This window comes from Chelmon rostratus, chromosome 3 (genome assembly GCF_017976325.1).
Source record: "Chelmon rostratus isolate fCheRos1 chromosome 3, fCheRos1.pri, whole genome shotgun sequence".
In the NCBI taxonomy this organism is placed as follows: Eukaryota; Metazoa; Chordata; class Actinopteri; order Chaetodontiformes; family Chaetodontidae; genus Chelmon; species Chelmon rostratus.
In genome coordinates this window covers 15,121,485-15,148,700 of record NC_055660.1, presented here as the reverse complement: position 1 = coordinate 15,148,700, position 27,216 = coordinate 15,121,485, and the positions used below count along the sequence as shown (strand labels likewise).

The following is a 27,216-nucleotide window of genomic DNA, read 5'->3' as shown; positions in this document are numbered from 1 at the left end:
TCTGATGATTTATTACCAACTGAAGTTAGAGGAAATAAACAAGGTGGTAAAATTAGAAAATACTGTGCCTTGTAATACAATAAAGCATTTAACATTGTGAGCATAATTCTTTCAATTCTTTGTCAAAGAAATGAGACATGTTAATTGCAGATTAAAAAATGAAAAAAGTCTCAGTGGATTATTAGTTGTGCCTTGTAGGATATATGTTTATTTGTTTGTAATTCATAGCCCACACAAAAAAGTAAAGCACAAAAAGGGTTACTGCACAATACAATACATTAAAGTTAACATAAAACACTCTCCACAGTTAGCCAAGTGACAGAAAGCCTGAGAATTCTTAGAAGGCATAGATATTCTTTTTAAGGTTTTCCAGCACTAGAAAGGGAGGCTTATTTATCACAATGTCATTACTCAAACAAGCTATATCCCAAAATAAATCCCAGCAGCCACTTTTCCAGCTTTCCTCTCCCATCTCCTATGGGTCCCATCTGTTGAGTTTCAGTTGAGTAGAATGTTCATGCTCAGCATTTAGCAAACTTACTGGTGGTAGCATTTAAAAAGAGCCAATTAGAGCCTAGCCTGTCTAAGGCAAGACATCTTTCAAATACCACAGATAGTATTTAAAATAGTCATAGCAGTTGTTAAAGTTTCAATAACACTGGAAATACTACATGTAAGCAACATACCGGCAAAACATAATATTAATTAATAGAACGACAAGATACAATAAATGGGTCATGTTTAACTGTTGACTTGAATTTAAAGTTTTTGAATTGGAGCCAGTTATTGATTTGTGGTCTCTGTCTCTCTTATATAAAGCAAATCTGTCCATTGTGAGCTCAGAACACTACTCTGGTATAAATGCATTGTCATCCTGAAAGACAGTTTGACATTTGATATCATTAAACACAACCCCTACTACTGCACTACTGAAAGAGATTTGTAATTGTTTGGTGCTGTTTCACACAACTCCAAAGCCCACATTGTTCATCTGTGTGGTTATCAGTTAGCCGAGTTTACAGCATTAATAACTAACGCAGCAGGAATAGACAGACCAGACATCCTGAATGAACAGAATCCATGTTGTTATGTTGCCATGTCTGTAAACGTATCCGTGAGTCATTTTTTTCCTCATCCCCCACCTTGGTCAAAATTTAGCGCTGTTATTCACACTTCATGTTTACCACCAGTCTGGCATGTTAAATGTAAAACCACCTGCTTTAAATAAATCGCTTCAAAATAATTTCACAGAATTTTGTTTTTTTTATTGAATTGAGTTCAAACTTGAGGAAATCTGTTGAATATCACATGAAAGTCAGCAAGTATCGTTTGACGATACATTGAGGCCCGATGATAAGTTTGGAATCACTGAAGGCCACATTCGCAGTCATCACATACAGTTGAATTATGATGAAGTCTTGCTTTGCTCTTTTCTGTTCAGACTGAACTCAGAGTCTTTCTGGTTTCTCTTTGTTGAGCCAGCAATAAAAAAATGTTATTTTTGTGCCACATGATGCTTCACTTACATCACTGGTGTTGTGTGAATACATATAGACAGAAGTCATTTTTTACCTCCAGCAATTTGGATTTTCCCTCAGTGTCTGGTGTGTTGGTCACAAACAGCAAAAGGTAACTCTAATTTATTATATAAAGCTCAAACAGCCAGAATAAGAATTAATATAAGACAATATACTGTAGTTTGGACTGCTGCAGGTAGCTCGACGCCAAAGCTCCTCTGGGAGCCTTTTTGGTTTAGTTTTTACTTGTCATGGCCACTAGAGGTCAGGAGAGTGACCTCCGAACACTGTTATTAGAGATTTGCACAATGAAAGCAATTTGCAACAAATTTTCCACTAAAATGATATGATCGTAGGATGAAACTCCTCTGTTTTTCATGTTTGTTTGTTTTTTTTAAGTATGATCTGTGTCCCTCAACGTCACAGTGAAGCCGTGCACCAACACTTTCAGCAGGCCACTAAACTGCAGCGTTGGTCTGTCTGCATGTTGGGCTCTGCAAGCGTGCGAGGGGCTGTTTGTCACTGTGGGTTTCCTGTAGAGCTTTACTGATGTGTGGCTCAGCTAAACTTCCTTGTACGCTCTGTATTGCTCTGAAGTCGAAACCATAATCAAATGAGTTAACTTACTACATCATTATATTATGAATAATGCAGATCATTGCCCGGAGACCACAGATGAAAAGTGGCTGGTCACTAAAGCAGAAACTCATCACACTGACAGCACATGGTTAAGGTTATGGAAAGATCATGGTCTGTTTTAATGCAGAGAAAGTCAGCAGTGACTTCAGACACAAGATTTTTTTATGAACATTTAGCTGAAATCATGATCTGATTCTGAATTTGAACCTTTCGAATGTGGACTCATTTCTTTCTACTTGGTTTCTACTTTGTGCGCTCCGTCCTCCGCCTGTTGGTGTGTTTGTCCATCCTTAGCCCGGAACACAACTTGTGTTAAACATAACTCTTCATCCTGAGAAACAATTTGACATTTGTTAAGTACAATTAAGTAGCTTCTACGTAGCCTCTGCTGATGTGCTCTTATTTAGAAATATTTCTGTCTGAGTCATTAAGACAAAGATGAAGGGATAGCTGCTACGAGTGTGAAATGCTGATGAAGACCTATGTTGACATTATCAAATTCCCAAATTCCTACTCTTCATTACCTGAATCCATCTTGTTTGTCCCCTGGTGTCAGGTCTTTTCAGGAGGATTTCAGCTTCCTTATCTGCAAAAATGAGTTCAGCGTCATTACAGAGTAGCGCCTACCTGCACACAGTACCTTTGCAAATACAGTGATCTATTTATTGCTACCTAACTGATTTAACATCATTTGTTCTGGAAAAGAAAAGCAAGGAAGAGTCATATTAAGAAAGCAACTATGACAGAAAAGTTGGTACCTGTTTTCTGACACAAGCAATAAACCAAAATAAAGGAGAGGAAGGAGAAGAGAATGGTGAAGGCTGGAATGGACGCCATCGTCCAGGACCCGACATGCACAGAGATGCACTGACTGGAGTCAGGCTGTGAGCTGGAATCTGGATCAAATACATACATGGATTACATCTTTATATTTGACATTTTTTTCCTTTTATTCTCTCTCGTTTGGTTTCTTTTCCTGCAGTCAGGAGAACTTTTTTTTTTCAATGCTTCACCCTTTACTGATATTTGTCTTGTTCCTGTCTGATAGCAGCAGGTGAAATCTGGAACATTTTTATTCCATGTGTGAAGCTTTTTTTGGTTTGTCAAATGCAAAATTCTCCAAAGAATGACAATGCGTAAAAAGATAAATGTGGAAAATGCTACTATATTATATTTAAAATACTGTAAAGATGAGTGGCTGTCTTACTCTGGACTCAACTTCACAGGCTGTTCATCAAAATATGGCTCAATCCCTCATCCAATACGCTATTTTCTATGTTGGCCTAGTGATTAGTCAGATAAATTCACTCCGTACTGATTAACGTAAAAAAAGAAGTGAGAGAACAATACTTACTGAATATGATCCTTGTTGTGACGTTGCCATATCTGTAATCATGTCTGATAGTAATACAGTTCTGATCCTCAACTTTTCGATGTTCAGTTCCACAGTAGTAGAGGCCCTCATCCACATCAGTGATGTTCTCGATCAGCAGGTCGTAGGATTCAGAAGAAAAGTTTCTCACAAATTTAAATCGAGGGAAAATCCTGAAAGGATCATTAGTGCCCTTCCCCGAACCAAGTTTGGTTCTAAAGACAAGAGCAGGCTGGTTCTCATGGGAGCAGTTCCTGTACCACAGTATGTATACTCCAGTTGAAAGTTTGCAGTCACAGTGAAGAGTGATGTTGTCTCCTGCTCTGACTGTCACCTCCAACACTGATCCAGAAATCTGACCATCGCTGCAACAAACAACTCCTGGAATACAAACACAATCGGAAAAGCAGCTTGAAATATGTTGTGCTGCAGGATTTCACATTACAACACATGCAGGTTTCTGTTCAACACAAAGACAACGAGAACGTAGGTATGAATTACTCTCAAAATGTAACCTAAGAACTGGAATTAAATCATCCATTTTTGATCAAAGGAATTACCCAAGAGAACCAGCAGACAAATGTGCAGCCCGTCCATGTGCGATGATGGCCAAGTGTCAAAAGGTAGTGAAACAGGTGTTACTCACAGATGTCATGAACTGCACAGACTTTGCCATTAAAGGAAGTACTGATGGTGATTGGCCAGTCGAGTGCAGCCTTTTCTTCTGTGGTTGTTTTCTGTTGGTGACAGTCTGAGCACTGATGTTTCAGCCTGGCATTACCTGCTGCAGTGTCTTTGTAGGTCTGCAGTGTATTTGGTCAGGGTTATCATAAGCATGGAGAGTCTGATGCATGACTAGACAGGCCTCCAGTTGGGCAAAGGTGTGTGATAACATGCATGTTTCTGAAGTGGAGATTCACTGTCTTGACTGTAAATTGTCAATTTATTGTTACTGTGCAGCCTGTTGCCATTCAGAAAGACTGAACAGGACAAAGTGAGTGTTGGTTAACAGCGACAATCACATGGGCAGTATCTTCAGAGTCATCATCATATTTGAATAGGTTTATGTGTTTTTTTGTGTGTATTTGTGCTATTTATTAATTTCATGTAATTGTAGCGTGAAATACACTATAATTTATGTAGCTGTACCTACTTTACCTTTCTGGTCTCCAAGTCAGTCTGTGGCCACAGTTTGACTCACTGGGACACTTCCTAGTGACTGGACCATCTCCACAGCCACAGGGCAAACACTGGTTTCCTCGTTTTGAGCTAAACAATCATGTTTTAACAACAATTTGGTTTGGTCTTTACTGGTCATGTCCACTAGAGGTCAGGAGAGTGTCCAGCTGCCGACCACTGTTATCAGACAGTCAGTGGAGATTTGCACCCTAAAAGCAATTTGCAACAAATTTTTGTTTTTCTTTTTGTTTTTTGTTTTTTTAAAGTATGATCTGTGTCCACAACGTCACAGTGAAGCCGTGCACCAACACTTTCAGCAGGCCACTAAACTGCAGCGTCGGTCCGTCTGCATGTTGGGCTCTGCAGGCGTGCGAGGGGCTGTTTGTCACTGTGGGTTTCCTGTAGAGCTTTACTGATGTGTGGCTCAGCTAAACTTCCTTGTACGCTCTGTATTGCTCTGAAGTCTAAACCATAATCAAATGAGTTAACTTACTAAATCATTATATTATGAATAATGCAGATCATTGCCCGGAGACCACAGATGGAAAGTGGCTGATCGCTAAAGCAGAAACTCATCACACTGACAGCACATGGTTAAGGTTATGGAAAGATCATGGTCTGTTTTAATGCAGAAAAAGTCAGCAGTGACTTCAGACACAAGATTTTTTTATGAACATTTAGCTGAAATCATGATCTGATTCTTATCTGATTCTGAATTTGAACCTTTCGAATGTGGACTCATTTCTTTCTATTTGGTTTCTACTTTGTGCGCTCCGTCCTCCACCTGTTGGTGTGTTTGTCCATCCTTAGCCCGGAACACAACTCGTGTTAAACATAACTCTTCATCCTGAGAAACAATTTAACATTTGTTAAGTACAATTATGTAGCTTCTATGTAGCCTCTGCTGATGTGCTCTTATTTAGAAATATTTCTGTCTGAGTCATTAAGACAAAGATGAAGGGATAGCTGCTACGAGTGTGAAATGCTGATGAAGACCTATGTTGACATTATCAAATTCCCAAATTCTTCCTCTTCATTACCTGAATCCATCTTGTTTGTCCCCTGGTGTCAGGTCTTTTCAGGAGGATTTCAGGTTCCTTATCTGCAAAAATGAGTGCAGCGTCATTACAGAGTAGCGCCTACCTGCACACAGTACCTTTGCAAATACAGTGATCTATTTATTGCTACCTAACTGATTTAACATCATTTGTTCTGGAAAAGAAAAGCAAGGAAGAGTCATATTTAGAAAGCAACTATGACAGAAAAGTTGGTACCTGTTTTCTGACCCAAGCAATAAACCAAAATAAAGGAGAGGAAGGAGAAGAGAATGGTGAAGGCTGGAATGGACGCCATCGTCCAGGACCCGACATGCACAGAGATGCACTGACTGGAGTCAGGCTGTGAGCTGGAATCTGGATCAAATACATTCGAGGATTACATCTTTATATTTGACTTTTTTTTCCCTTTATTCTGTGTGAAGCTGTTTTTGGTTTGTCAAATGCAAAATTCTCCAAAGAATGACGACGCACAAAAAGATAAATGTGGAAAATGCTACTATATAATATAAAACACTATAAAGATAGGTGGCTGTCTTACTCTGGACTCAACTTCACAGGCTGTTCATCATAATATGGCTCATTCCCTCATGCAATACACTATTTTCTATGTTGGCCAAAACATGCTGATCATTCACAAACCATAACAGAAAAAGCATATATTCACACTAGTGATTAGTCAGATAAATTCACTCCATACTGATTAACATAAAAAAAGAAGTGAGAGAACAATACTTACTGAATATGATCCTTGTTGTGACGTTGCCATATCTGTAATCATTTTTCGGAATAAGGTATTCATTATACCCAATTTTTGGCTCTTCGGTTCCACAGTAGTAGAGGCCCTCATCCACATCAGTGATGTTCTCGATCAGCAGGTCATAGGATTCAGAAGAAAAGTTTCTCACAAATCTAAAACGAGGGAAAATCCTCAAAGGATCACTAGTGTAAATGAGTGGGCCCTTCCATGAACCTAATTTGGTTCTAAGGACAAGAGCAGGCTGGTTCTCATGGGAGCAGTTCCTGTACCACACTATGTATACTCCAGTTGAAAGTTTGCAGTCACAGTGAAGAGTGATGTTGTCTCCTGCTCTGACTGTCACCTCCAACACTGATCCAGAAATCTGACCATCGCTGCAACAAACAACTCCTGGAATACAAACACAATCGGAAAAGCAGCTTGAAATATGTTGTGCTGCAGGATTTCACATTACAACACATGCAGGTTTCTGTTCAACACAAAGACAACGAGAACGTAGGTATGAATTACTCTCAAAATGTAACCTAAGAACTGGAATTAAATCATCCATTTTGGATCAAAGGAATTACCCAAGAGAACCAGCAGACAAATGTGCAGCCCGTCCATGTGTGATGATGGCCAAGTGTCAAAAGGTGTTACTCACAGATGTCATGAACTTCACAGACTTTTCCATTAAAGGAAGTACTGATGGTGATTGGCCAGTCGAGTGCAGCCTTTTCTTCTGTGGTTGTTTTCTGTTGGTGACAGTCTGAGCACTGATGTTTCAGCCTGGCATTACCTGCTGCAGTGTCTTTGTAGGTCTGCAGTGTATTTGGTCAGGGTTATCATAAGCATGGAGAGTCTGATGCATGAGTAGACAGGCCTCCAGTTGGGCAAAGGTGTGTGATAACATGCATGTTTCTGAAGTGGAGATTCACTGTCTTGACTGTAAATTGTCAATTTATTGTTACTGTGCAGCCTGTTGCCATTCAGAAAGACTGAACAGGACAAAGTGAGTGTTGGTTACTTGGTCACTTCCTAGTGACTGGACCATCTCCACAGCCACAGGGCAAACAGAGGTTTCCCTCTTTTTGAGCTAAACAAGCATATTTAGACAATGACACTAAATAAAGATGGCCTGTTTGAACTCATGTTGAAATAGTTGCAACATCGTCCTTTTTCAGGTGTTAAAAAAAGTCATGACCCTTTCAAAAAAACGACTGTACATATCCTAAAAAAAGTGTACATGTCATATCAGATTTACCCTAATTAAGAGATTCTGACTTGTAAATAGTGTTCACACCAACATCCAAGTCATAAATACTACTGTTGTAGTTGTCTACAGTTGTTCGTTGCTGTGAATGCCTGCAAGTTAGAAACATTTGAGACTTTGTCCTCTCTGCTATCCATCCCATATGATGTGGGTATTGTCATGGAGACCATATGTATTTCAAAAAAATTAGACTGCAGTTCAGCGAGAGTGGTAGAGTGATGCCTGACATCCTGTTCTTAGCCCAACTCGTCACACACAGATGCTTCGTCAGGACCCCTTGGTGTCACTTTAGGCACTGGGTACTCCTTCAGCATCATTTTTCAATGAGCAGGATATTATGATAGACTTCTATATATTCTTACTCCCAACGTGTCAAACAACGTAATATAAAGAGCAAGAAAAGTCCACATTTGGAGGAGGTTGGGGTGGTTGGCTGGGTCAAGTACAAAACCTTCGCCCAGAAGGTCTGGGTTCGTGTCTGGTGTGAAACCAAAAGTGGAGGTTGATTCTTTTGTAAGTGAAGTCATTTAGCTTGCTTATTTCAAGCCAAACCATCACTTTTTCCTGAACCTAACCAAGTAGTTCTAGTGCCTAACCATTACCAAAGTGCAACTATTTCACAACATTAACCACGTCTTTATTATTGTTCTCAGCAAGATTTATTTTTGTGGTACCAGAACCCAGTGCCTTAAGAAGTGATGTCAAGGGGGCCAGACCAAGTGTCCATATGTGTGTGTGTGTACGGTGGATCCGCACCCACACACAGTATTGCTGTTGTGTGTTGGTGCGGATGTTATCCAGAGTAGCTCAAGCCCCTCTGCAGCATCGCACGAGCATACGGGGATGCAGAAACCACAACTGTTTCGAGCCACTTGTCAAACAGCGACTGCGGCCAGGTGTTAGCGTGTACGTGCACCCGCGTGTGTGTCTGTACACCCGTAAGTGCATTGCATTTGTTTTTGCAAATACGACTTCACAGGAAACAGTGTATTCAGACCTCCGGGGTCTTTCTTTTAAACGTGCAAGTCATTACAGACAGATTTCTCTGAGTTATGATGTTGGCATATGCAAAGTATGGTGGGAAAGTCAGTGACAGGAGTGCAGACAGTCAGTTACTTAATCAGTTAATCACAAGAGTACAGATTAGAATACTTGCTGATCCTTGTTTATGACATCCCCTTTCTACAAAACATATTCATATATCTTTGAAGTTTATCAGTTCAGTTCCACAGCAGTAAGGGCCCTCATCAGAATCAGTGATGCTCATGATCAGCAGGTCACATGTTAAGAGGGTTGGCTCATCAACGAATGAAAATGAAGGAGCAGATTCATGGAGTCTTTAGCGTTCGAGTTCAAAAGTGCATCACATCTTGTCGCCAGAGCGAGACAAGGCTGGTTCTCGTGAGAGCAGTACCTGCACCGCATCGCTTACACTCCAGGTGATAACTGGCAGTAGCAGCAGAGAGGGATGCTGTCTCCTCATGTGACAATAACCCCAATATTCATCCAGAAATCTGATCCAGGAAACAATGATGTGTCACTTCACTTCACAGCATGTTCAATGTTCACAATTTTGGACTTAACGTTGTTAACAGATGACAACTAGCTCCACGTAAACAGCCTCTGATGGCACGTATCACCTCTGAGGATATAAGAAGGTGAGGAAAAAAGAAAGTTCATGGGTATTTCTATGCAGGTCTTGTGTATTTGAGGTGTGTTTTACTGGGAAATCGCCACACCTCTGTGGTTTCACAGCTTTCTGCTCACCACATATACAGTGTTTGCTGCATCTGAGAACAAAGCTTCTTCAAAAATCTTCAATAAAAAAATGTTGGTTTTGTTTCCATTGCTGGTCTGGCTATTATCATTATTGTATATCGGTTGTATGTCAGTCCACTGCCACTGTTTGACATAATATGACACTTTCTATAATTGGTGGACAAGATCATCTGTCTATGAGGTTAATCCATCATCATTAAGGTAGAATTTTAAAAATTCAAGAAATTAGTTTTGAACCAGTCACGTTGTTAATCACAAGTCTGGATGCATAGATTGAGATAGATTGAGAAGCTGAGACCACCTCCAGTCAATGGAAATTAACATCCTATTTTATTTGCTAAATATTTAAACTCATAACAGAAATGTATTTTAACACAATGTTCAAAGCAGGAATTGTTAGCGAATAATCTTTAGTAGCAACTGAAAGATCCAAAAACGGAAAGCTGTTGTTTTGCATTATGGTGCATGGCCCTCATGGCTTTTGGGCCATGAGCTTGTTTAGCAGTGGTTTCGTCTGCCGAATCTACAGGTCTGTGCAATTCTGTCTGCTCTGGACTTTGTGTATTATTTGCATGGCTTATGTTTTGGTGCGTGGTCTTGATGGTTGACAAGTTTTTGTCTCAGTGTGGAGCTGAGTTTAAAAAAAACAGAAATCCTCCTGAGTTTCTCAGATGTATGTAGTGACATTGTTGTTGTGCCTATTCTTCTTGTGGCTGTTTTTACAAAGGCAGCTTGTGTTCTCTTGGGTGATGAGATCCACAAAGTTAATTGTTGTGCATGGGTTTCCTGTAAACTGCAGTGTCAAGGTTTCTGTCTTCTTTAATGTGCTTTGCTCAGTCTAAGACAGTCTGTCTGTTGTCTCTGATGTCTTCCCATTTGAACTCGATATTTGCTGTATACTGAGCTGATATGTCTGCACTTCTCTGGCTATACTTTGGACCAAATGGCCATCCAGACTCTGAAACAATGGGTATATGTTATTTCAGTGAAGGAGCTCAGGGCTCTTAGACACAGTGCAGCTGTGCTTTGGTCTATAGAAATCATTGCTCATCTGAAGTGCTGTATTTTCTCTAATTAAAAAAAAAAAAAACAGTAGTCAAATAAAAGCCAGGTCTCAAATAATGGCCAGGAGTGTGGTCAACACAAACAGATAAAAGCTCTAAAAAAGTTTCTCAAAGGCTGGGGATATAAAAAGGGTTGGGCTGTTATGTTAGGTGCATGCCTTCTAAGCAGAATTTATATTTCCATTGCTTTAATCGAATAAATTCAACAATCATGCTATTTTCAACATTTTGCTTACCTAAAGTGCTATTGTGCCATTTCAGTCACTGAAGGTGTATATGAGTTCATGCCAAACTGTATTTTTGTAGTAACATACAAGTCCCACAAGATGGCAGTGGCTGATCTGAAGAACCTATGGAAACCTTGCAAGTAAATGAGTTTATTACCACTTGGGCTGTCAGCGCTCCCGGCTGTGCGACGGCAGTCATCAGAGTCACTGGAGTTACCTGAGACCAAATGTTAATGACAGAGGTTAGAGTTGTCACAGGAGGCCAACATTAAATAGGCGTTAAGTCTGTCTACTTGCATTACCTTTAATTCAGAGAGTGCTCTGCTTGAGAAGATCCAATATTATCTAGCCAACTTGTTTCTCAGCATACTGTTGTAGCATTGATTTGTTTGTTAATCTTGGATGAAGCAATCAGGTCAGCATGATCACTGTATTTTGCTAACCTGGATAAGTTATGCCAAGTTTCCAAAAATGCACAGGAATTTACTTTGTTGTCTGTGGGATAAAGTGGTGTGTGTGTGTGTGTATGTGTGCGTGGTTTGTTAAAATATGCTTCTAGTGTCTGTGTCCCCACGATGATAGAAGGTCCCCTTGGGTTGGTGTGCAGTCAGTCGCGGTGCAATCGCTTTAGATTTAGACAACAGCTCAGTGACTTGCATTCATTTCCTGGAGACTTGCCATAACCCTGCCCACTACTTGCAGAATATGTGGTGAAGCCATATGTTTGTGTTTTCTCTTTCTTTGTCTCTGTGATGACTGAAAGCTTTCAGTGCAGCCTAACACCAATGTTCATCCTAAGATTTGACATATATTATTTTGAATAATAAACATGGATTGATGCAACGCTATGATTTCTTAAAATGCACTACTAAACTCGGCTATTGAATAAGCAATGCACCTGATCTGTGCTATGTGAAGCTGCAAAAATGGAAAGATGGCTGCAGGAAGAGATACATGGTAACATGGCAAAAGGTCACTGGGGTATTACTTTTTCCTCAAAAAAGCATTAGATTTAGTGACCAATCACACATGACTTTAAAATAATGAAAGCACATTTAATATATTGTACTTGAATTTGCAGATAGAACAATTTCATAAGTCTGAGACACTTTCTGTGACCTGCAGCAATGAACATCCATTTTCTGCCTGCTGCTGTGTGTTTCCAACTGCATCCCAGAACACAGCTCTTGTTAAAAACACATCTTCATCCTGAGAGACGACTTGTCATTTAGAGTCATTAACATGTGGCTTCTGACTGGAGTGGCACTTATAAATATTTGTGCCTGTAAAACATGCTGGACGGGTGCTGTTAGTGTGGCATGGATCATTAAACAAATGACAGTTTCACCATTTGGCATTAAATCGGATAAAATGGTCACACTACAGGAGACTTCATGTATAAAGTATTGTGACCACATCTTGTCTGTTGTGAGAAATCGGACTGTTTTGTTGATCCTTAGAAGGACAGCAGTGTGAATGCAGCCCAATAAAGCTTTACAGTTACAGACCTTCAGAATCTTTTGGCGGATTTGGGCTTTCTCACACTTTATATTTTATTGGCCATAATAAAATCCAGCACCTGTTGTAAATTTAGAGATCACGGTATGGGCCCAGTACTGTGTCATTTAGTTTGGACAGCTTTGAAAGAAATTTCTTCCTGAGGCCTTTTAGGTTTCCTGAACATCTCCACTAGAGGTCAGGAGAGTTTCACCTGGAGCTGGTGTGGCTGACAGTTCAGAGACGACACCAGAATCACCTTCTCTGCATATGAATATGTGTATATGTGTAAATAATAATAATAATAAAAATCTATTTAAATACTAGAATAGTTCAAAATAAATGCTTATTTTGTTCAACATACAATCATCCAAAAAACACCACAGGATTTTATTTTGATATAAGGACGCAGAAAAACAGCACGTCTCAAGCAAAACCCCATTGACCAGCACATCTGTGTAGGAAACCAAAACTCTGCATCTGCGTCTGCAAGCAAATCATTCTCTCTTGTATAACCAGAGCTGACCTGATTTGATCTCCTAAAGTTTAGATGTGGTCACTGACATGATGAAGGTTGAAAAAAAAACGGCACACAGAGGCAGCTACAGAGACTGTAGTCACTTAGGTTAGATTCTGTCTGCATTGTCAAGCTCTGCAGTCCTATTAAAGGCTGTTTGTTTGCACTGTGGGTTTCCTGTGAGCCTTACTGATCACACTTGTAATTATATCAGGTCACTAGCCAAGGGTATATGAGGTGGTGGATGAGGCTTGCGATAAAAACAGGAAATTGCCAAAAACCAGCGATGGTGATCGTCACCCGCACTATGAAATGTTATCTGTCAATTTCAATCAAAAATATGAACTTGAAGCTGAAGTGTAATCAACAGCCTAAAGCAGGTTTCCAACCTAGAGTTTAACGTGTGCATCAGATCAATTTATGAGCTGTTATTTTAAGTGATGGGATGAAAGAAAACACATCCTCGTTGTGAAGAATGAAAGGACGCAGGAAGGAACTGGGTCGATGTAAATATTTTTTATACACGCTGTGGTTCACGCCGCTAACGGTGAGAAACGTCCAGAACAGTCTGAAACAACCAAAAACAGCTTGAGTGGAAATGAAATTAGCTGCTGAACAGGACTTAACCTGCAGTAAGTTAAACCTGTGTGTTCACACGTTAATCAACCAGCACAGCTGAAATGTGACTATGCTGAAATTGTTCACCATTGTATCATAACGGTAAATTCATTGACAGGCTATAATGATTGTTCTTGTTATTTACGGGGGAAAAAATCTCTCAAATAAAGAATATTACACATAGCTGCAGCTTTACGTGCTTCGTTGACAGCATTACATTTTCTGACATATAGCACTGCAATTAGGAGGTAAAAAATCACTTCTGGATATTATGCAAAGAATAACAGTCTTTTCTTTACAGACATGTAGCACTGATGGCTCCATGAACAACTGAATAATAACGTAAAACAACATAAGAATACGCTGTCACTACTCATGAATTCATTATACAGTTTCTCATTTAAATTGTTTGCTTCGTGACATGCTACAAGTGCTGAAGAAATGAAGCTGAAGGTTTTCTTCTTCTTTGGTCTGTGTGATGCCTGACGGTTGATGATTACGTACAGATGGAATAATATGATAATTCACTGAAAATACTTCATCTATTTGTATTTGTATTTTGTTTTGTTTTTTTAAGCCCACAACACAGAAGGATGCAAAGAAAGATGTCTATCACCGCCTCACTAACTCTGGCATCGGTGTATGAAACTGCACATAGTACTTGTTGAAGAGTCAGAAATACACTGTTTGTTCACATGCAGCTGTGGCGGCTGCAGAGCTGCTAAATCCTGACTTTGTTGTACTTTGACACCTCCCAGCTCAGCAGCCAGTGAAGATTTCTACCACATGAACCTCTTCTACATTTAATTGATCTTGTGGGGCAGATGGCTAAGTCGAGATAAAAACAGGAAATTACCTGAGAACATCGATCTAACAGCTATCATGTCTTTTTACAGACACGCAGCCTTTAAAACCACTATCACAGATCGATTTCAATCCAAAAAAGTGAACCTGAAGCTGAACTGTAATCAAACAACAAACAGTTTTTTTATCTGAAGGTTTTTTTTAATATTACAGCTCATCCATTTTTAATCTGTTATACGTGTGGTGTGAGGAAATAAGATACATGAGGAACACATATTCTGTGAAGAATGAATGAACTTGTACACACCGTGGTTCATGGCACGGTCAATCCGAAGCAATGAAACAGGAGCAGGGGCTTTAGGAGCTCTGCACATTCAAAGTATTGATGGCAGAATAGGTGCTGTAGTCAGAACTCCTGGCTTTCTTCGCCTTTGGTCTCTGTGGTGGCTTGCGGATTTCCAGCGCAGCGTAACACACGTCTTCATCCTAAAATTTGGCATTTGTTGGTTAAATTCAAGATCATGCGGTGATTTAATGCCATCGTGCATTATATTTTACTGCTGCACCTACCTGATTCAGTCTTGTTTCACCTCTAGCTTCAGGTGTTTGCTGATCAACTTGAGGTTCTTGAGCTGCAGACATAAAAATACAGCGTCATGGCACACCCAAACTCACGCAACAAATGAAAAGAGGAGGCTTATCTGAATCCGGGTTGCTGAATTAGGTTTGTGGATTTATTATTAAGGATATTTCTGTGGTTAACTCATCAAGATTAAAAATACGCGAGGGTTACCTTTTTTATGACAGAGTTGATAAATCACAAGAGAGGAGAGGAGACAGCTGAGACCAGCAGATGCTGGACACAGAGAGAACAGCAGCATCCAGCACAGACCACAGTCAGGGGCAGTCTCAGGCTTATGAGGCTCACTGGAGTCTGGATCAAAAAAAAAAAGTTGTGTCGATTGGCTTCATTAAACTCTGCTCTCACTACAACGTCAGCTGGTTTTTCAGTTGTTCCGAGCATCCAGGAACCAGGAAACCCAGATATTTCTAAGAGGAAATACACCGTCCGATATAAATTAAATTCTGAGTATGATTCTGTATTTCCATTATTATTTGTCCTGCCGAGACCCACGGTCTGTGTTGACCCGTCTTCGTTGTTGGACTTTTCTCAACCTTGGCCTCCATTTAGAACTGCCTCGAAAGAAATATCCATTCTCATTTGAATAATGTCTCTGGTTTATTAGATTTTAGCTCATTCCAGCAATAAACTCTCTCAGATTTCAAGTGTGAAGTTATCCCAGAACTCACCGCATAATAATACCTATCTAAAAACATTGGGTCCAGGTTTAAGGTTGATGTACAACGCTTCAGACACATCAGGTCCCAGATTTGGAGAGAATCATTTTTAAAAACGATTATACACTTGGTTGATGCACATAATCTTTACACACAGTTTAGTAAGTGTGCAGTACATTTTCCTACTGTATGATGATCATTTAGTTAAACTACAGTCACACGTAGATATTTAAGCACAAAGACAATTAAGAGAACAATACTTACTGAATATGATCCTTGTTGTGACGTTGCCATATCTGTAATCATGTCTGATAGTAATACAGTTCTGATCCTCAACTTTTCGATGTTCAGTTCCACAGTAGTAGAGGCCCTCATCCACATCAGTGATGTTCTCGATCAGCAGGTCGTAGGATTCAGAAGAAAAGTTTCTGACAAATCTAAAACGAGGGAAAATCCTCAAACTATAACTAGCATCAGCATTCGCGCCCTTCAATGAACCAAGTTTTTTTCTAAAGACAAGAGCAGGCTGGTTCTCATGGGAGCAGTTCCTGTACCACACTATGTATACTCCAGTTGAAAGTTTGCAGTCACAGTGAAGAGTGATGTTGTCTCCTGCTCTGACTGTCACCTCCAACACTGATCCAGAAATCTGACCATCGCTGCAACAAACAACTCCTGGAATACAAACACAATCGGAAAAGCAGCTTGAAATATGTTGTGCTGCAGGATTTCACATTACAACACATGCAGGTTTCTGTTCAACACAAAGACAACGAGAACGTAGGTATGAATTACTCTCAAAATGTAACCTAAGAACTGGAATCAAATCATCCATTTTTGATCAAAGGAATTACCCAAGAGAACCAGCAGACAAATGTGCAGCCCGTCCATGTGCGATGATGGCCAAGTGTCGAAAGGCGTTACTCACAGATATCATCAACTGCACAGACTTTTCCATTAAAGGAAGTATAGGTGGTGATTGGCCGGCCGAGTGGAACATTTTCTTCTGTGGTTGTTTTCTATTGGTGTACTGTTATGTAACATTCTGGTCATCAGTCTTTCTTCTGTGAACTCTTAATAACACATACAGTAGTACAGGGTAGTTTCCAGGTCTTATCCAGTACAGGAACTTTTTGGACCTGTGAAGACCTCTCCTTTGTGGGATAGGAGGGATGATGGATGGCTTGGCTCTGTGTGGGAAGGAGACGTGGTGTGCATATGTGTGCTAAATGCAAGATAAAATATTTTTTATTATGGTACTGGTGTCATGTCATGTTTCTTACACTGTAAATATGGAAACATTAATAAACTGAATTATACAGAAACAACAAAAGTTGGTATTTTGGATTAATGATTTAGTTTCAAACCACGACAATATCACTCACCTTCAATCTTCAGTCCCCAGGATATATCAAAGCTCTATGTCTTTTCATTGGGCCACATATACCTGGACTGATGTCTGCATTTCATGGTGTGATAGCGTGCAGCCACTGACGCTTTATTGTTTTAAAAACATACTCACCACATATGAGCTGTTCAGTATGACTCAGAGGTTTGGTGTGTCTGAATGAGAACAAAATCTGCTCTTGATGGAGGTAGATTTGTTTCTGTGTGTGCTGTTGTTGCACTGTAAAAAAATAAAATAAAAATAATAATAATTAAGCATCTTTTACTTTGCCTACTTTGCCTCTCTTGTTTCCAGGTCAGCCTGCTGCCACAGTTGGGCTCTTTCGAGACCTCGGTGACTGGATCATCTACACAGCCCATGGGCAAACATTGTTTTCCCTCTTTTTGAGCTAAACCAATATATTTAAACAAGTATCTTCGGAAATCATTAATAATTGATTTGAACTCCACTCATCAAATTAATTTTAAAGCTGAATTAATCCCTTCTTTGGAGGGACATAATCATTATTTTTCTATTTGAAATCTGCAATGACAAACTATTGCTGAAGGCTTTTACCTCCATTCAGAGGCCTTTGCTGAGTTTGAGTGGAAAATGTTCGAAGGTTAAAGGTCCAATCAGTAAGGTTTTCATGTACAGAGCTGTACTTCAGCTAGAAATAAAAAATCTGAAGATTGTCTGTCAGTCAACTAATCACACTACAAAACACTCGTCAGTTTTTGTGTTCTGAAATGTGGAGTTGGGGCGCCCATTTATTCATGTGCCGACAATGACACTGAATAAAGACGGCCTGCAGGAACTGGCTCAAATATTAGCTACATGAAGAAATCTTCAAAACACGTGTTCAGCACTACTAGCTGGATTATGTCCTTCATGAACATAATGAACGTTTGAAGTAATGTATCTGCACATTTTGCACAAGTCCAAAACTGTTCATGCTAAATGGACTCTATCTGCAAAACCTTCAAACACTATGTTTGGAATTTGTTGTCGACATTCACTTGTTGCAGCTCAAGCGTGATCAACATGTTTATGGACGTGTTTGACAAAACGGCTGGTAAGTGGGATAAGGGAAAGATTATGGTCTTATCTATCACTCAGTGTATTATACCCACATTTCAGTGTTATATTTATATATTTAGTGCACTGCATTTTTAACCCTTACAGACTGTCTGCTGTCTGTAGTTGTGAAGGTTTGCAAGGAATAAATGTGGGAATCTTTGTCCTCTCTGCCATCTATCTCATATGATGTGAGCACAGCAATACATGCAGGAAAAGTCAACTGTGTTTCGTCAACTATCCACCCGGGTTAGTGCGGTGCAACATGCCTAGAAATGACACTGTAGTCAACCAATAAAGGCGTAGAATGTACAATATGTATGTTGCACTAATGGCGTCCGACCATTCAGGCAAACGTCACTTCTTTCCCTTGACAAAAATGTGTTTTTGTTGGCTAAATTCAAATCTGCAGCCCCACTATTGTCTCACTCAGTCTATTTCGATCTGGTGATCTACATTAGTGGCTTTGGTTCTAATACATCCGCTGACCAAACATTGAGGCCTCGCAAAACTGGGACACGCAGATGACACTATTGGCCACACTCCAGACGCAAATGCCTTTAATGAGGCTCTGTGTTAATACACAATAGACAACCGGGCATATGAATTCACAAAGTCAACGTTTCGCAGTCGAACATGAAAACACACCAGAATCGTTTCGGCGACATCTTTTATGGCTCCGATAACCAAAGCTGCCAAGTCCAAAGCAGTTTTCTTGGCAGCACACTTGCTGAATTGGCAGTTCACTTTTGGTTACACCTGGTCTCCCTGCAATAAGGGACGGTGAAAAAAACAGATCAGTTTGAACATAAGAATATGTCTTCCTGTTTGCTCTCTAAAACAAACCCCCCTGAACTGCCCGTTGTGAATTTGAAACCAAATTATTTGTCTTGTTTTGTGTATTTTTAAAAGTCATTGTCATGTTTTTGTTTTTTTTGTTTTTTTTTTTTTGGGGGGGGGGGGTTCCTCTGCCACAAGGAAAAGCTCCACTATAACAGCATTATTTAAGATTAAAATAATATGTGAATATCTGAATGATATGTGAAATTGTGACTGTTCCTTGAGAGTAAGAACTTAAAATATCGTTTTGTAGACTATATTAATGAGACCTGAAATGCAGTGCAAGCAGAGTGGTAAACAGAAATGGTGTGTGACAGAGTGGTGCCTGAAGACATATTCCATGATGATTAAAATGAACTAAACTAGGCTGAAAAATTAACACGACTAAAATGCAAGGTACGTTGGAAAGGAGGCTTTTCAAAACTGTTTATTTCTCAGTGTCTGCGTGTGCGTTTGGTCTGGCCGTGGGTTTCTGCCAGTGCATGTGCATTTATTTTCAAAATACTGCTGCGATGTGTGTCGGTGCAGATGTTATCCAGAGGATTTTCAGCTTTGCTGTTTTCAGCTCAAGCCCCTCTGCAGCATCGAGGGAGGGGCCGGGGCGTGCAGAAACCACAACTGTTTCCATCCACTTGTCAAACGTCAGCTGCTTGATCACCCGCTGCAGCCCTGCGATAGTGTGCACACACACACACACACACACACACACACACGTGTGAGTGCGTGTGTGTACAGTTGCTGCTGCTACAAATGCACAGGAAACAGTGTATTCAGACCTCGAGGGCAGTGTGAACATTTAGACATTCGTTTGAGACATGTAAATCACTATTGACAGAATGGCTGTCTTGTCATTGTAATGATGTCAGCTTTATTATTGTGGACTTTATTTAACCATGATGGCCTCTTGAGACTGCATCACTTTTTGAGAGAGGTCTGGCAGCACAATTATTTTATGAACCAACAATTACACAAACACGATAAATAAAAAAAATAATTAAACACCACACCATTTCCTTATTAAACTACTCATTAATGATTTGGATAAAACAAAGCACCTGGCCATTTCAGTCCTTTGAAAAAGTCTATGACGTTATGTTTAAAAGCTTTTGAGGTCACTAGTGTCTGCAATTTAATTTTTTTTTTTTTTTTTTTTTGCAGTTCACTTAAAGAAAATGCAGCCGCCCACATAAGAGCTCTTCTGCAGTGCCCATCTCCATACAAAACCTCGGTACAGACAAGAGCAGGGAGTCCTAAGAGAACAAGCTATAGTCGAAGGTGTAAGCACATATGAGGTACGAGAGCCATTGTGGAAGGTGCTAAGAGATATCCTTCCAAATGCAGATGCAACAGAAGGGGATTTGTCCCTGAATCGTGAAAGATGGCCATCACATATTTTCAAATGCAAGACAAGCTTTTAAATTTAAAAGAAAAACCCAGGTTTAATTTCAGCTTATTCAACAGACTGCAGGTTTCTTTTTTTTTTGCCCTCATTGATAGTGGCAGGCTTGAAAGGGGGGATAGTGCATGGGTGAGGTACCTGGGCGCAACAGGAAGCAAATATTTCAAAGCACTTGCTTTCTTCATGCTCTTCTATGTTGAATTGTGCTCTATATGCACGGCTTCACATGCAGGGCATCAGTCAGTGTGTTTTAAGTCTGCAGGTAACGTCTGACTATTTGTCTTTGTCTAAGTATGATTTCACAAACAAGAGCTTCACTCCTTTCTTTGTGCACTGAGTCGCTTTTATGTGGAGCGAGAGCGTGCATGCGTGTGTGTGTGTGTGTACTGATCAGTGCATTTGTTTGTACACCTCTCCTGTGCGTGGAATACCTGTGTGGATGTTTATATCTCAATGACACACACAAGGTCAGCACTATTCTCACGAAAGCAGCTGCTAATGTAACTTCAACTGCCAGCTCTCAACCTTGCATTTCCTTAAAGCGTCACTAGATGGCGATGTGGCTGTTTATTATGGCCATTTGAGACAAACTGCCTGTTTAGTACATCCACTATACAGACTCACTGTGCTCGTCTCCTTTTAGCAGTGTACTGTATTATCTGTGGCCCTATAGGCATTGGTGTATATTAATTGTATTTGAGTGGTGAAAATTTGCTGTGTGCAACAACAGAAATACCAGTATTTCAAGATGGTAAAAAAGGCGGATTCTCACCGCATCATGGCAAGAAAAGGCAGGCTTGATTACAGCATATACTCTCTCCACACAGTTACGGCATTTGTAGCAATATTATGAAGATATCTAAATGTTAATATTCACCTCTTAAATTATAGTAGACTTGAACCCAGTATCTCACATCTGTGATAAAGAGACACGTGTAAGGACTGATAATGTGATAACCTCCTTGAAACACAGAAAAACAATACATCTTGGGCTGGAGCGACGTGTTGAATATTGGGAATCAACATAATAACATGCACACCTGTACAATGTGGTGCAATCCAATGCAACATTCCTGCAGATTCTGAAGCTTTAATCATCCAGTTTTTGTTGATTCTTTTGGAGGTGCCAAATGCTCCAAAGGGAGACAAAAGACTTACAATACAACATAATCAACATCACAAGCCTGGGCCTTAGAAATGACCACAGGTGTGAACGGGCCTTTTCCACAGCACATATTCTGAGTTGTCATCGCAGGAAGAGCGCAGGTGAAATAAATTCTGTTAACAATGGCTCACTTGCATCAAGTGTCCCTGTAAGCCATGCCGGAGAGCTAGCGTTCAGAATACCAGGACCCGGAAACAAGCTCACCTCAATGGGTGCTGCTATGACATGCCAAAATGTTTCAAAAAAGGAGCAAGTCAGGTGACATTATTACAGAGTGACGATGTCTACCTATGTGGTAACATAGGACACTGGGCACCACACTGATGCTATGATGCTGTTTGACAATCCAAGTAGGCAGAAGAGCGAAAAACCTTCTGATGCAAGTTCTGTGATTCTTACATAAAGAAAAAAAATCATGATGACAACAGCGCCATTACCGGTGAGTGTGCCATAATGATCGTGAACGTGACTGAATGCAGATAAAGTCCAACTCCCTCTGTGAACGGCACAGGAAGGGAATGCACAGCTCAGGCAGACACAGCCTGTGGGCAATAATGTTAATAGAGACTGAAACCTGTGAACCATAACCATCTGGCCGTAAATGGGCTGTTCCTTCCTAATTAAAGTCACTCAGAAGTAGACGGATTCGTTTTCTAAACAGTTCTTATTGTATATCACCAGGGATATCTGCACACTTTCTCATCTTCCCTCATCACTGATTAGTAACTAATGAAAACCCATGTGAGTGTTTGTGTTGTACCTCTTTGGTGACATCATGACATTTTTGAACGTCAAGAGAAAGGCCAATCAATTGAGGCAAGCTAATCTGTTCAGATCACAATGCCACACAAAACCAAATCATTATTTTTCACATTATTATTGATTTGAAAGGAGCCATATCTGGTTGTATGAAGCGAAGTTGGAGTTCTTGTGACTTGCAGGGACCCTGCTGTTGCGCGCGCACACGTTTTTTCTCTCATTAAAGAGGCGAGTTCAGAATATGTTCACCTGCAGTTTTGCCGAGGAATGACAGCAAGTAAAACATTACTTCTCTTCACAAACCTCTCAGCAGCCACATGCACAGGCGGGCAACAGCAGTCACATTTATGCTTTCATCTACTACGACTCCGAAGACAAATCTGCTGTTAACTGGTCACTTATGTCCTCAGTCATTATGGTTGAATCAAAGAACTGGAGTACTTTTCTTTGCCTTAAAATTACATTTCTGTCATCAAAGCCTGCATACAATGTGTCTGTTGTAGCTTAAAAAACAGACTTTTACTGTGCTTCAAAAAAAAGGGTTCTTTGTCCTTGCGAAAACCGTGCAATCTCAGCAGACGCCTCAGTTAAGCTCTTTGAGGTGGAAGTTGTTCTGTGGATGAATTTTGTTGCACAAAAAGCAAAGCAGAATGCTGCTTGATTTTCATGCACCTGAGGTTACTCCCAAGTGGATACGTATCAGTGAATTCGGTGTGCGTGGTTTGGCAATGGCATTCAGAGTTACTCCATTTGAAACCATCAATGGCTAGAAAAAAATTATCAGGGCATCGTTTCTGTTGAAATTCTCAGTATTCTTCTATGGTCTGTACCTTTCTGGTTTTCCCTCATATGACTTTATGCTGCCTAGTTTGCAGTTTAAAATCAATCACTCTTTGTGTGTCTCTGTGCAAATATCTATGGCATAAGATTAGCCCCTAATAAGATGTCTATATTATCTACATTTGTTTTTACATCAGCATCAATTAGGGACTAGGCAACCACATCAGGCAACACCCTGTGTGTCCTGAGTGGCCTCAAGCAGGGCATTTTTAGGTGCCACCTAATTGATGACAAAGATGCAGCTTTAAGATATTTGCTTCACCGTGGGCACAAGCTGCACTATTCTAGCAAATTTAAGTTTGTCTCTGACAAGCTAAAAAGATACACTAATAAGTATCTTTCACACTGGACAAAAACCCAGTAACAAAGCGTACAATTGGCATTCATCACTCTGCACTAGTCATAGGTATTTATCACCTCCAGCTCTGATCGTCAGTGAAGGAAACATGTGGACCAACAAATTGTCGGCCCTTTTATGATTGGTGATGCGCAAACGTTCCGGATGTTGGCACCTAATTATTTGCCTGATATCAGACGGAATTTTCAACTGTCTACGCTCTGTTTCCGTCTCATCATCATCATCTCATAAAAGATGCAAAAAGTAAACACCATGAAATTGTCACTGGCCCCTTTGCTCCCTGTTTTCCGTCCCGTTCAACGAACAAAACAAAACTAGCAAAACAAAAAGCATATATAAGTTTACATTATATGTTTACATTATGCCAAACTTAAGTGCTGGCTGCAACGTCTTTTTGAGTTAATGATGCTACATTTACATGTCAAACAGTATTTGCAAGGTGGTCAGCGTGTGGGTTCGAATCCAGACTTAGAAGTTAAGTTGGTTAAGTTTAGGCTGTCGGTGGATCCAGGGCTGGGTTTATGGAGCTTAAGCCCAATGTTTACTGTTCATCTTGCATGACATTCTGATCGTAGCTGCATGGGAATCAATATGCAGAACAGAAAACAGTAGTTTTTGTGCTCAGCACCAGGGTGGTATTGGGAGCACCAGTAGGGAGCGTTCCCAGGGCGTGGGCGTGCGTTACGTGTTAAATGTTAGAGAACAAGTCTTGGACATTAAAATATCTCAGACAGCTGAATGACATAACAGACTCTGCCTTGTCTCTGGTAATGATGATACTTAAGTGCTGAAGTTTAACCCGTTGACGTCTGAAAAATTTATTTTTTGTGTTTTTGCTTTCAAATTGATCCCAAATTAAGAGGAGTTTGTTAATTTTTCTGTAACACATACAATAGATATGAATTTAGGTATGATGCAAATTAGCAACAACAGGCGTTAATGCTTAAATGCAATAAAAATACTTTTTTTTCAAAATTGATAAATGTGCATCATAAAAGCCATTCAAAATTATTTCATCAAAACAGCCACAAAATTGACTTATAACCATCACATTGTAACAACAACACAATGGATGTAGTATTCACTTTGACCGGTCCGATGAGAAACCAGTGCTTGCAAAAGGTTCCTAGGTGTGTGTTGAATATGCACAAACCGGCATTAGAGGAATGCATGCGCTTCGGCTGCAATGTGGATTAAAGCGGTGTGATGCGATTTGCGACAATCAGCGTTAAGGGGTTAAACGACAGCAATGTTTTAATTTGTTTCATATACAGTATGTTAAAGGAGGCAAAAGCGTTTTCTTTACAAAACCAAGACCTTGATTTTTGCCTAAGCTCATCCAAGAGCCTGAACATAACCATAAAGAACTGTGACATAAGACAATATATTTAATGTTTTAACTCATCAGCTTCATTGATTTTTGTAAATATCCGCTTTTTCTGAATTTGATGGCAGCAACATGTTTCAAACAAGTTGGGACAGGAGCAACAAAAAGGCTGGGAAAGATGTGGAACGCTCCAAAAACACCTGTTTGGGTCATTCCACAGGTAAACAGGTTGATTGGTAACAGGTGATAGTATCATGATTGGGTATGAAAGGAGCATCCTGGAAAGACTCATTCACAAGCGAGGATGGAGCGAGGTTCAACACTTTGTGAACGCGTGATTGGATAAAGGATGTTACTACATGGGCTCAGGAACACTTTGTAAAACTGTTGTAGGTAAATTCAGTTCATTTGCAAATGACTGCATTCTGTTTTTATTTAGATTTTACACAGAGTCCCAACTTTTTTGGAATCGAGGTTGTACATTAATTATTGAACATATCACTGATTCACTCAGCATGAACAAAAAGAACATACTCCAGTCGGCACTGCGTTTCCTTCAAAATGTTTTTGCTGTTGCAGATTAGTTGTGTGTAAACATATAGCAGACAGGGTTGAGAACTATCACTGCTGCAGAAATGACTAGATGAAACACACACTGTAAGAACTGCTAAAAGCCATAGAATAACCATAACTGCACTAAGTACTCCTCCAGAGGGAAAGATAAAGAAAAGGGCCAAAAGCCACTCCTCTCACCAGGACATCCCATCAAGGTCAATTTGTGGAGCTTTCACATCTTGCCTCAAGTGCACTGCACGCCTCATCTCGTGAATACACATTTTAACAACGGGGAATCCGTCTGTCAGTAAGACACATTTGGTCCTCCTGGCCCACCCGCTCGGAGGTCCGGAGAAGAGCACAGAAGTGCTCTGCAGCAGCTACGTCACCGTGGAGCAGCAGACACATGAGACAAATTGCCCAAAATCATTCTCCGGGTGACTCCCACTTAGCTCCTTTCACACAGAGCCAAATTTGAACAAGCACACATACCATGACACACACAAAGAGCCATACACCCATGGTGTTATAATGCATGCAAGCATCCGCCCACACACACGCACACACACACACATATAATCACTCACTCACTCATACAGATAACTCTCATGACATGCCAGAACTGGGGTCATAGCCACTCGTGGCGAATGTGTGCCAAACAGACTTGAGCAGATGAAGAGATGAGGGGAGCCCAAACACACACACACACATACACACACACACACTCTCAGTGCTTCCCTTTGTGTGTGCCCCTTCATGTCTGTTTGTCTCAGTGCTTCAGCCTAAACTGACGCTGTTTTTCACCCATTAGCCTTATTAATCTTTTTAATCAGCGGAGTGTTCACACTTGTTAGCATCAGGGTTAGCCGCATGGCGACCTAGAGGGGATTAACATTCAGCAGGTTAGCCATGATGTCAACCACAGCCTCAGAAGCTAAGCACGTCTCATTAGCAGCCAATAGGTGACTTGTTCTCAATTACTGACCAATACAAGACAATCACGCTTGGTGACATTTCAGAAAGAAGCTCGGCATCGGGCGTGCACACACGGATGCGCAAATGCTCGCACACACACACACACACAAACACCCACGCACGCAGACAAAGTGAAGAAGTGGAGCAGGTTAAATGAAGCGAGGGAGACAAGGAGGGATGAGTTAAATGAAGGAGAGAAGAGGAGCTTTCCCCTCCACCTCATTCTAATCGGTTGTGATTGTATCTATAGTCAGGTCTGTCCATGGCCAGATGGTCCACAACGTGCACACACACACACACACACACATACACACATACACACACGTACACACACACACACACACATTCATGCACGAGGATGCCCAGAAGCCTAAATTCTCACAGGAAAGCAAAATACAGTAAATTTGCTAAAACCGCTCAACGCACCATATTACTTTTCCACCAACAGCAAATTGATGAAAATAGAAAAGAAAGAAAAAAGTAGAAAAAGGCTAAAAGATATTCAATTAGAAAAAAGAAAATGAAAGATGAAAGAGACGAAGAAAACAGAGAAAAGGCAGTATAAAGACAGGGTAGAGGGAAAATAAAGGACAAAATAAGACTTCTGCTTTTTTATCTCCTCTCGTGTTGTTGCAGCATGTGACTGTTTCGACCCGCTGGCGAAAGGTTTTGTGTTCAATCACACTTTCCTCTGAGACGGAAATTAGAGTGCTCTCTTTGGAGCCTCACGGCGCACACATTCACACGCATGCGCAAGGCCTCGGACTTGAGCACACACACACACACACACACACACACACACACACACACACACACACACACACACACACACACACACATTCCTGCCCTTAGCACATGGACTCACATGCATCCACACACACTGTGCTTGTCTTTGAATAACCAGAAAATGCCTGGCTGGCTGGCTGACTGGCTGGCTGGCTGACTGGCTGGCTGG

General features: G+C 40.5%; 2 protein-coding genes across 4 annotated transcripts; both read right to left on the bottom strand.

The window, feature by feature from the left end:
• Nucleotides 1–187: 187 nt before the first annotated feature.
• On the bottom strand, nt 188–7,663 carry LOC121604661. 2 transcript variants are annotated; one of them, XR_006006757.1, is made up of 9 exons: nt 7,092–7,663; nt 6,502–6,912; nt 5,982–6,119; nt 5,748–5,809; nt 4,089–5,554; nt 3,511–3,909; nt 2,915–3,052; nt 2,681–2,742; nt 188–2,487 (listed from the first exon to the last, which is right to left on the bottom strand). XR_006006757.1 is itself a non-coding variant. In XM_041934236.1 (5 exons), exons 1-5 carry the CDS (start codon nt 4,123–4,125, stop codon nt 2,389–2,391), a joined length of 735 nt encoding a protein of 244 aa, XP_041790170.1. In that variant the 5' UTR covers nt 4,126–4,925; the 3' UTR covers nt 188–2,388. The 2 variants fall into 2 exon arrangements, 1 of the variants encoding a protein (XP_041790170.1); XM_041934236.1 differs by lacking the exons at nt 5,748–5,809; nt 5,982–6,119; nt 6,502–6,912; nt 7,092–7,663 and having other exon boundaries at nt 4,089–4,925.
• Nucleotides 7,664–10,933: 3,270 nt separating this feature from the next.
• LOC121604660 lies at nt 10,934–16,481 on the bottom strand. 2 transcript variants are annotated; one of them, XR_006006756.1, is made up of 6 exons: nt 16,434–16,481; nt 15,844–16,254; nt 15,074–15,214; nt 14,851–14,912; nt 14,588–14,766; nt 10,934–11,061 (listed from the first exon to the last, which is right to left on the bottom strand). XR_006006756.1 is itself a non-coding variant. In XM_041934235.1 (5 exons), exons 1-5 carry the CDS (start codon nt 16,468–16,470, stop codon nt 14,638–14,640), a joined length of 780 nt encoding a protein of 259 aa, XP_041790169.1. In that variant the 5' UTR covers nt 16,471–16,481; the 3' UTR covers nt 14,440–14,637. The 2 variants fall into 2 exon arrangements, 1 of the variants encoding a protein (XP_041790169.1); XM_041934235.1 differs by lacking the exon at nt 10,934–11,061 and having other exon boundaries at nt 14,440–14,766.
• Nucleotides 16,482–27,216: the final 10,735 nt, after the last annotated feature.

What these genes read in the sequence shown, in the direction of transcription:
- LOC121604660 (XM_041934235.1), bottom strand. Translation starts at nt 16,470, where the DNA reads ATGGACGGGCTGCACATTTGTCTGCTGGTTCTCTTGG. An exon ending in TTGTCTGCTGGTTCTCTTGG is followed by an intron (nt 16,255 to 16,433) that starts GTAATTCCTTTG and finishes TTTGTATTCCAG; the next exon opens with GAGTTGTTTGTTGCAGCGAT. An exon ending in TCAACTCTGTCATAAAAAAG is followed by an intron (nt 14,913 to 15,073) that starts GTAACCCTCGCG and finishes TTATGTCTGCAG; the next exon opens with CTCAAGAACCTCAAGTTGAT.
- LOC121604661 (XM_041934236.1), bottom strand. Translation starts at nt 4,125, where the DNA reads ATGGACGGGCTGCACATTTGTCTGCTGGTTCTCTTGG. An exon ending in TTGCTTGTGTCAGAAAACAG is followed by an intron (nt 2,743 to 2,914) that starts GTACCAACTTTT and finishes TCATTTTTGCAG; the next exon opens with ATAAGGAAGCTGAAATCCTC. An exon ending in GACAAACAAGATGGATTCAG is followed by an intron (nt 2,488 to 2,680) that starts GTAATGAAGAGT and finishes ATTGTTTCTCAG; the next exon opens with GATGAAGAGTTATGTTTAAC.